The 10,881-nt window shown below is 38.8% G+C and overlaps 1 protein-coding gene across 1 annotated transcript; it reads left to right on the top strand.

The window, feature by feature from the left end:
- Positions 1 to 949: 949 nt before the first annotated feature.
- On the top strand, positions 950 to 6,158 carry LOC136258287 (uncharacterized; the record flags this gene model as incomplete). The annotated part of the gene is given in 9 exon segments (XM_066051619.1): positions 950 to 1,065; positions 1,752 to 1,796; positions 1,851 to 1,943; positions 2,018 to 2,083; positions 2,135 to 2,214; positions 2,264 to 2,324; positions 2,386 to 2,436; positions 2,500 to 2,544; positions 3,019 to 6,158. Coding segments are annotated over 9 exon segments (3,575 nt in total), but the record flags the coding sequence as incomplete, so codon positions are not given.
- Positions 6,159 to 10,881: the final 4,723 nt, after the last annotated feature.

Here is a 10,881-nt window from a genome sequence, read left to right as displayed (position 1 = left end):
CCAAATTGGTGTGCTCTGACGTTTTCAAGAGACTGAAGAAAGGTGCCTACACAGACGAAGGTGATTGAATGGTCCAGCAAGGATGCAGAGAGGTAAACCAGCATGTTTGACTTGTAAAGCTTCATAAAACTGATGACAAATGGTGAGATGGGCATTTTGATGGATTTTGGCCTCGATAAGAGAGCCGCCAGTGCCACCCTATGGATGAATATAACTAAACAAGGATGCAGCATGACTTTAGAGAGGCAAAGCATCACGTTTGATGTGCAAGATTTCTTTAATGCAGTGTAAATTGGTTGATATCGGCAAAATTCGTGGATATCGGCATTTGTCGGTTTTTGAGGTCGCTAGAAGAGCTGCCAGACCAACCCTATGAATGAAAGCTACTGGCTATGGGTCTAGTAAACTTTTGAGAAGTAAACTAGCACATCTGGCTAGCAAAGGTTCCGTCAGTGAATAAAATCGGCATTTTAGACGAATTTTTGACATCCGTCAAGCTCAGCCAGATGGCAAACAATTTTGGAATTCCATGATATTTGGTGTGGTAGTAGTTGGACCCATGCCAGACCAGTTTGACCTGGGAGAGTTACTTTGGCATCGCTACTGTGTGCTTCAGTGGCATCGAAACTTTTTTCGAGTCCGAAATTTCATTTTCGCGATGCTGCGGCTGGAAATCGCTCCAGACAATGCAGCCACTGATGGTTTTAGTTTAGAGTACAGTTAGTAAGAAAGGTTGAGAGTGCATATTATAGCTTTAAAAGACATTTACTTGAAGATATAGCAAAAAATCTCATAATTTGTAAGCATATTCGCCGATTTGCACGACAAGACGTTAATGAAGAATAACACCAATCTGGCGTTTTCTAAGTGGTACCTAGCCTAGCATTTGTGGGTGGTTTGGTAGGTGATTCTCGGAGGTCGAAATTTCACGTTGCGGACCCTATTCTAGGGGAGTCAGCTGTGATTGACCTCACTGATATGGATTGTACAGAGTATGAGCTGACTGTAGAACATGGTGATGAATATTACAACTGTCTTGCTGGAAACCAGTGGCTCTCAGATAAGGTACAATTAATGTTAGCACTTCACAGCTAAGTCATTATGTACATTGCATGTATGTGAATCGGTGCTGGTTAAAACACTTGCAACAGGATTCAAGGATTTTGCTTGTCGAATATTTACCTTGGTTATTATTACACTTAACAAACCGCGACACTTCTTCATTGCATTAAATCCCACTGTTTTATATATAGTACCGCCCAGTGGTAATGTTACAATACCTCACAAGTGCTCAAATCCAGGCCCTGACTTGACATGACACAAAACTGGAAATTATCACATGCGAAGGCATGCGGGTACTGGAGCAACCACCCAAAGGAGCTCGAGTTTGTGGCTACATGTGGTGAGTTACTAACACACACATGCCAAAGAAATTCACAGGTCGACAATGGGCTACACGAGTGTCAACTGCTCGCAAGTGTAACATTACCTCTAGACAGTACTATAGTACAACATGCATTCAATATATTTTCCAATGATTGAGTTGATTAGCAATTGATTGCTTACACTATAGTGAAAATTAATTTGTGAGCTGTTTCAAGTACATAAGTCTTGAAAGTTTTTCACACGAGCATTTTCAGATTTGTAGATATTCAGGGATTGTGTATTGTAAACATGAAACTATACTTCATGATATCTTACATAGTGCTGATTCTGCAAGTGTAATATTTTTTATGTATCTGTTTTTGTAGGTAATATCAGACTACCTAAGGCTTTTAGAAGATCATGTTCAGAAGGTTTGGTAATTAGTAACAATGTTAGCATAATTGTGAAAAGCTGCTTTTCATCAGAGTCGTGCCCAACGTTTAACTATTCTTAACTGTTTCTTTACAAAGAAGCTACTAGAGACAGGCTACTCTGGTGTGCAGAACTGGTACTCAAAGGTACGTATACTGATATAATTTTATATTTACTAGCTTTACTATGTTTTTTGTTTGTTTTTTTTGCTAAATTTAAGGTAAACTTTTTGGAGAGTGATTATTTGCTTGCTATTTTTTCAAATGACAGCCACTGGACAATGATGGTTAGTAATCATAGTATGGCACCTTTGCTAAAGTATTTGATTATTAATTAGAGAATAGAACTAGCCAATAAGAAGATGATATACTATGATTCGTTGAACACTGAACAAACTTGTTGTTTTGAATCTTTAAAGTATGTGAAATACTTTAATTAGTGATTGAGCTATGCTTTGTAAAATTAGGATGTTTTTTCATGAACGGCAGCTTGTTTCAAAGGACCTTTGGCAATGCAAAACTATGAGTGTAAGATTAAATGTGTGCGTAATATTGGTGGAAAATGTACAATACATTTTAATGTTATTAGAGTATACCACAGCAGAACAATCAGTATGACTGTGGAGTATTTCTGTTAGAAGTAAGGGATTTACTGTTATTAAGACATTGACATAGTAATGTTGTTTCGTATCATATTATACAGTATGCCCGATGCCTCTTACTGGACTACCCAATGACTTTTACACAGGTACATGTACAATGTAATAATAGCTAGGTACATGTGTTGTACGATGTACACATTGAATATTTTGCCATGTTTGGTAGCCATGGTTATTGTGATTTTCAACTAGGAAAACTAACCAGATATTATGCAAAGGTGGCTGTTTTTCAAAGAGACTACCATGGGCTTGTGTGGCACTAAGGCCAGGACATTTATATGGACTCTCCAATAACTGACCTGATTCCTTAAATGCTTTTATACACTAAGATACTCTCATAAAAGTGCTGTTTTAATCAGATAGCTGACTTAAATATATTCCTGGATTCAGTATTGAATGTGCATGTATTACAAACAATTCAACCAGCATATTTAAATACAAGCAGTGGCTCTTATTCAAGGGCAGCTTTTATGATAATAAGTCAAGGCTATGTATGAACTATGCCATAGCTAAAATATGGTGTTTGTATAGTGGTATGAAATCATACATTATCTTCACTATAGGTGGAAATGCCTAGAATTCGTCAGAAAATAGCAAATAAGTTGGCTAACACAAAGTTATTGTTAACTCGTGACACGCTACTAAGTGACTCTGTGCGACTAGGAGAGAAGGATCATTGTTTGCCACTAAAAGAGAAGGATCCTTTTTGCAGTAGTGGTAAAATGTTTATGAAACCAAAGGTGCAACCAGTCAATATCTTAGCACTCAATGACGGCAATAAATCCTTTGTTACAGAACCTGAGGTGCAACCAGTTGAGCTTTTACAACTTGATGAAAGTAGGAAATCAATTGATACAGAACCCAAGATGGAACTAGTTGACGAAACTGCATTTGAGGATAGTTTTAATTGTATTATTACATGGGATGACTTAAATAATGAGTTAAAGGCAATTCTTCCACCAAAATCTACAAGTACAAATATGTCATACACTTATGTCATTGAGAAGTACGAAGATTTGACACAGGAAGCATTTTCTGGTGAACCTAAGGAGTGTTTCAATGTAGAATTTAGAGTTAACTTGCATTCCAAAGAAGAATTTAATGATTGGATTACAGCTTTTTTTCAGTCAAGCCAATGCACATATCGCAAGACCCGCACATACAATCCATCTTTAAAAAGAGTGTTGTATAAGCTGGACATGCATTGCCACCATTATCGAAAACAACTTACAGCAAAGCAGCTAAGCGCTAAAAGCAAGAAGCCTAAAAAGCCAACTATGGTTAGTACCTTACGGAACAAAAAAACAAATTGTCCTTCAAGACTCTCTGTTACATTGTTTGCAACAAACAACAAGGCTACTTCCTTACAGCGTAGCCATCCTTTGTATGTCAAACTTCTGTTTCAGCATAACCATCCGATCAAATGCTTTCATACCTTGAGCTTTAAATCAGTATCCCAAGAAACAAAGGATGCATACTTCACACTGTTTGCTCTGGGCCATTCAGCTGCTACTGCAAGACACTATCACGAATCACAACTGCTGGGAGATCCAGATTCAACACAGGCCACACTAGCAGATAGATCAGTCAATCCTAATCCTCAAGATGTAAGCAGATTGTTTGATACATGGAGAAAATCAGAACTGGGACTACAGAATGGAAAATCAATGTTTGAAAAACTCGAAGAAGAAATAAGATTATATAATGAAAAATATAATTCAATAGGTGGGAAAGCAACTTTACAGTTTTTTGACAGCATGAAGCCCAATGATAAAGGAGAATCCGCTGATGATGGAGAAATTAGTGATTGCAGTGATTCTGGCAAGCCTCCAAAAAGACGTAAATGTGCTATTCAGCCAATGATTGTTACCATTTGTATTCCAATGATGACAAGAGCTCATCAGAACCTCCCACAAGCGGCAGAAGTCATGTACTGTGATTCAACTTCCTGCCTTGATCGCTTCAATACATCTGTCTTTCTTTTTTCAACTAATCATGCAGGAGGATCCATTCCTTTAGGAATTGCATTGACATCAGATGAAAAGGAATCTACATTATGTTCAGCTTTATCAGATTTAAAAAAGGTGTGGCCACAAGATGCATTTTACAACAGCGGTACAAGTGTTGGACCTAAAGTCATACTTACAGATGACAGTGCAGCAGAACAAGCTGCTTTGCAGTCAGTATGGCCTTCTTCAACATTGTTACTTTGCTCATTCCACTTCTTGCAGAGACGATGGACATGGTTATATGATGGTAAAAACAAAATTGTTCAGGGAGATCGTGTGATATTAATTAATTTGCTAAAAAAGCTTTTGTATAGCAAATCTGAGCTATTACTAAATGAGAGCTACAGTGATTTGTTAAAGCACACTACAGCATCCAAGTACCCCCACTTTTGCAATTATGTGAAAGCTCTTTGGACCAAGAGACATCAGTGGGCTCTTTGCTTTCGTGTTTCTTTGCGAGTTCGTGGTAATCACACCAACAATTATTCAGAAGCTGGCATGAAAATTCTCAAAGAATTGATATTTAGTCGTGTCAAAGCCTACAATCTCATTCAAATGTTTCACTTTGTGACAGATGCTTTAGAACTTTACTATCAGAGGAAGCTGCTCAGCATAGCTCATTGCAGGTTTGATCACTACGTATCTATGAAGTTCAAAGGTATCAATGCAAGCAAAATTAAGCTGGAAAACATATACACTACGGACAACAATGATCAGTTTAAGGTTGTAAGCTCAAGGGATACTGGCGATGTGTATACAGTGGATATGTCTGTGGGGTTCTGCACATGTGTTCTAGGAAGTGATGGGTCTCCATGCAGTCACCAGGCAGCAGTTGCTATCAACTTTCATAAGTCAAGTATAAATTTTATTCCTTCCGTGCATCCTGAATCTAGGAAGCTGATGGCATATATAGCATTAGGAGAAAAGGCAGAGGCTGACTTGTCAATGTATGCAGCTGTGTCGCAGGCATCTGATGAAAAAACTTTTTGTGATAGTAAAAGGCAATTCCCTGAGATCGAGGAAGAAGAGAGTGCTGTGATCCCAATCGTTGTTGAGGATGGCACGTGTGAAATCAGCGAAGAGATGCAAATTGAAGAAGATGCAAACGTTGACCAGAATTCTGAAACATTGTCACAGCTAAAAGTTGTAATGGAAGACATGACAAAACACCTGCAACAAAAGGATCAAGATTATAACATGGTCTCAGGAATTGAAAAGTTTGTAAAGAGATATCAAGATATGTGTGCAAGTAGTACCACTGCGAAGCTTGCTTCTGCATTGCATCAATTTGCATGGTCTCCAGGGGAAAAGTTGACTGTTCAACCTGGTTTGTTAAGAAGAGGGTATAGAATCCCAGTGCAGGCAACTGCTGCAGGTCGCCGTCGAAAGGGGACACCTAGGGGTAAAGGAACAGTTACATCAGGGAGACCGCTAAAATTGAATTGTACCGGAGGAAAAGAAAATGACACTAATCGCTACAACATGCCAACAAGAAGAGAACCCAAGGGTAAACGCCCTCATAACTTTTCTGTCAATGTTTCAAAGGGCCTTCAAAATGCTGGAAAATGGTGAACTCATCATATCACAGTGTGGCCAACTTTTTGCACTCTTGTTAGTCTTGTGGAATTTCAGTACGGCTATAGTAGTCAGTTATGTACAATGTGTCTTTTTAAATGCATGCAATTATATTTGAACCACTGGGACACTTTGGAACAATTAAGGTCTAGGGACATAATGAATAGCTAACTAGCTAATTGCATGCGTGTCTTAAAAATAGCGTTCATTACTAGGAGGGTCCTTCAATGACCTAAGGTGAACGCGCTGACTATTTAAGCTTAAGCATAACTACGTACAGAGTCTAGCTGTATAGTCTACAGTGCAACTAAAATGATTACGTTCGATTGTGCAGGGTCGAGTAATTGATATCTGTTCACTTTATGGATATTTCCGTAAAACCATTAAATGGAAATATTGAAATTACAAAACCTCGTACAAAAAAAAAATTCGCCCGACCCGGATTGGATCGTGTGAGAAACGAAATTGTTCGTTTGACGACGTGGAAACTTATAAACGCTATCACGTAGCTCTTTCGTGAGCCACGACCACTTATCGCCGCGTTGCAAACATATGCTCAACAACGCCCATTTATTAGTAAGTGCAGTATGTAGCACGAAACTGAGGGTATCTATGAGGGGTAGCTATTGTCAGTAGGTGATGACCTTTTTTTTTTGGTCTTCAACCTACAGCTAGGCTGAAATTGCAATAATTACTCAACACGAATCGAACACTCAAAACGTAGTCTTGTTCGCTCTCTCGAGACTAGCCGAAACATAGCTCTTATCGCACGCCTCGGCTTTAAGTCAATCCGGGTCACATCCGGCTCAAATCCGGGTCTGACCCGGATCACTATCCTATCCGGGTCAGCAGTAGTTACCCGGTTTCAACTCTGGTTTCAACTGCTGCAGTTGACTGCTCTATTAGAGTATCTCGATCTTGTACTAAGAATAAACGGAGAATTTAGGAATAGAATACAAAAATTTACGGAATTTCAGGAAATTTAAGGATTTAAAGATTCGTTCAGCCTTAGAGATTTAAAAGATTGTATCCAAGATTTAAGGATTTGAATCTTGCTTAATGCTAGATTCCATACTTGTCGGACCCCTCGTCTGTATATATGTGACAATTTCTAATGAGTTTGACACAGGTTCTAGAATTATTTAACATACTGACTTGCTTGACTTGTATCTATTTCCATACAGTATTTTAATTTTAAAACGAAAATAATACTTTTGCATACTGCATACCAGTTTGTGAACTATTTTTATAAATCTTTTTGTGACCAGATCTGCACATAAGGGCCATAATGATAAACAATTGTTTTGAATGAATCACCTTAAAACTACATCATGCAATCTTATCTCTGGTATCTCAATGTGCATATATGCAGTTCTGATCATCAAGTGATCACACACATCTAGCAGTCAGGGGTAGGTAACAACACTGTTGCTGTGGCAGGAACTAAGTGTATATCTCTATTTGGTATGGAATAATTATAGAGATTAAGGAAAAAACATAAGTTCTATAAATCAGGAACAGACAACAACATGGAGTTGCTAAATTACTCAAGCTAAATTATTCAAGCTGTTCAACATATATCCAATGATATTGCCACCATTAGGGAAGGTATGTACCATGTCAAAGTAGGGGAGTGCCTAGAATTTTTCAAATGGGGCTCCACTGGAAAGTATAGATCCAGGATGCAGGGGTCTGGGGCACAGCCCCAGATGTTGATGAAGATTTAATTTTACAGATTGTCAAATGCTGTATACCATAAAAGTATAGCACGCACGCACGCACGCACGCACGCACGCACGCACGCACGTACGCACGCACGCACGCACGCACGCATTATATCTTCCACTGTAATAACAGTGTACATTTTGATGTACTTGTGCTGATTTTTGTCGTTGCCAACAAATCATCAGCAACACACTGGTCTGGGCTTTTTTTGCTACTGGAAATTTAGTAGGGGTTTTCTGAAAACCCTGGAAATCCCCCTCAGCATGCCCTTTATAGTGGCATGTTCTATTGTAATACGTAATTCTAGAACGAACATGCCAACTTGAAATTGTTTGACTTCTGCTTCATTTTTTTCAGCAATGTTTATTCTGTCTTTTTAAAAAACTTATTTTTACACCACTTAAACAATTCACATATAATGTGGCAAATATGTTAATATGTTTTAATAATGTAATACACAACTGTATTATGACACTTCAACCATGTTAACAGAATTGATGCTAAGTGTATAATTATATAGCCTCAATTTTATATATTTTAGCTATTCTATTCTTGTGACTGACCCAAGGAAGTAGCATGCCTACCCTTGAAATGCTTTAAATACATAAACTTTAATACTGAAAAAATACATCAGATGATATGACTATGAACATTGTGAAATATTGTGTAGTTTGGCTAGTCAGTTTATGTTGTATGTATAGTTGCTTCAGATGTTTCCAAGTAGTCGGTACTGAATGCTTCACATATATGTAAGGCACAATACCCTGTGTGTTGCATAATGCCCTGTGTGTCTCATAATTTGTAAATGGCACTCAGGGCATGAAGTGCCTGCATGCTATTTATAATTCCATGAGGAAGGTGAAGTGAAATATAAACATGTAATTGGCACAATTACAAGGATATGACAGCCATTTTGAAGAGTCACGAGACTAATTACGTAAAAATGCGTTGTGCCTATAAAAGGAGCACGCGGTCTGATTCCATTGGCTCTTTGTAGATAGTTGCTCTGTCATCGTGTTCTCTGCTACTTCATGGTGTACAAAAATAATAAATTTTAAATGATAATTGTACAATTTCTTTGAGAAGCTGCTACATGGTTGCTGCACAGACATCCCACCAGTCCTTAAATGGCTTCTACCTGAAGGAAAATATGAGAATCAACTATACATTAATATGCACTAAAGGGAGGGGGTGGGACATGTTGATATTTCACTTCACCTTCCTCATGTAATTATAAATAGCATGCAGGCACTTTGCAGGGCCGGAGGAGGGAAAATTGAGTTGGTCAGGCCATTGACTATAATGTTGAAATTGCTACTATATACATGCCAATGGGAGAGGAGCTGTTGCACAGTGTGCAAAGCACAAGCATTCTAGGGGGGCCTGGGGGCATGCCCCCACAGGAAATTTTAGAAAATTAGACACTCAGATATGCAATTTTAGTGATATTTCACTGCTAGCTAGCTATATAAATATGCTCAAGTCTATCTGTTGTTCTTCAGACTTTCTATACTATGTATAATTGTAGACCTGACATACAGGGGACACAGCATGAAACTTGCTGTATGGTTCATTTAGTTATAACTAGCAATTAGAAGTTCAAGGGGGGTCTGGGGGTGCAACCCCCAGGAGTTGCAGAATTTTTACAATTTTAAGGCTTGAAAATGCCTTAAAATTTAAAACTGATGCTAAATTTTAAAGTAAAACTAGCTAGCAACTTGCAACTTTCTCCCCAAATTTCACAGGGACCCCGTGCAGCATGGCCCCTTTAGCTAGGACTATACAGTGAATTCATACAGCTACAATAAAAAGCTACACAGCTACAAAAATACAGTATACTACTATACTGGTTTGTATGAAGTGAACGGATCATCACGTAAATATACTGGTGGACAGTCACGAGACCAATCGGTATTCGAAAATGGCGCGATGTGGGTAAGACTGAGAGTTTGCTCAGTATCTTGACAGGACGAGTAGGTAGTTGGAGAGGAGTGATTTCTACTCAACATCTCATCCAGATGGCCACCATGTAATGTATGTACGGTGTACAGCTTCTTGCCGCGGAATGAGTCATCTGGTTTGTCACTGCCAGCCTTTCGCCCAGTAAAAGAAGCCAAGAGAGACAAGCCAAGGAATGCTAATGATTATTTTATGAAGATTGAATTGTGATATAAGTGTGCTGGTTTAGAATCAAAGAAAGCACCTGCCTTACACGTGATAAATGTCAACTGTCAGCACACGTGATACTGTACGTAGAACCCACAATCATTTCTGTACAAAACGATACGAATGCTGTTATACTGTAAGGTAATTGGAGGTACTATACATGTAGTTCTGTGCTTTAGTTAGGCTGAGAAACTAGGTAACTAGTCGTGTCATGCATTTTCAATAACATCTGTAAAATGTACGTAGCTACAAGTAGATGTGATCGTCCAAAGATTGCATGAGAGTAATGTAGTTCGAGCTAGTCAACTAGTTGGTTCAACTCCAGATTATTGGTCCGGCTCAGGCCTGACCAACCGGACCGTCTCCTCCGGCCTTGCTTTGTGTCCTGAGCCATTTACAAATTACACTTCGGAAGGCTCAGTTTCATATCAACATGTATTGTTTGAAGATGATTCTGATGATAGAACTGCAGTGCCAAAGGTGGTTCTATCATCTTTCTTAAGTTCTCTGCAGTAAAATTTTTGGAAGGTGCCCTCTGAAGACCAGTCTGCAGCATCTAGAATATCTTTGGTTGTAACTCCCACCCCTACAGCAGTAGAACACGATGCCCCTCTTATAGAGTGTGCCTTGAATATTGAGATGTCTACACCAGCTTCTGCCATGAGGCACTTGAGCCATCTAGCTATAGTACTGCTAGATACTGGGATATGCTGTCCTATCCAAGACAGGAAAAGCTGAAATCTAGAGTCACCTGGTAGGTCAACTCGAAATCTTTCTGTTCTCTTCTCATAGGCCCTTAGTGTTGCTACAGGGCATATGGTAGTATCTTCGGCAAAACTTGGAAAGAAGAAGTCTGCCATAGGTCTTGATGACCTATTCTGTTTAGCCAGATGGGTTGGTCGGAAGACCACTCCATTTGATTTAAAGGATCTCATCTGTAAGTTCAGTTTG

Source organism: Dysidea avara, chromosome 6 (assembly GCF_963678975.1).
Source record: "Dysidea avara chromosome 6, odDysAvar1.4, whole genome shotgun sequence".
Classification (NCBI taxonomy): domain Eukaryota; kingdom Metazoa; phylum Porifera; class Demospongiae; order Dictyoceratida; family Dysideidae; genus Dysidea; species Dysidea avara.
The sequence above is the reverse complement of the archived record's forward strand: the minus strand, read 5'-3'. Positions and strand labels throughout refer to the sequence as shown.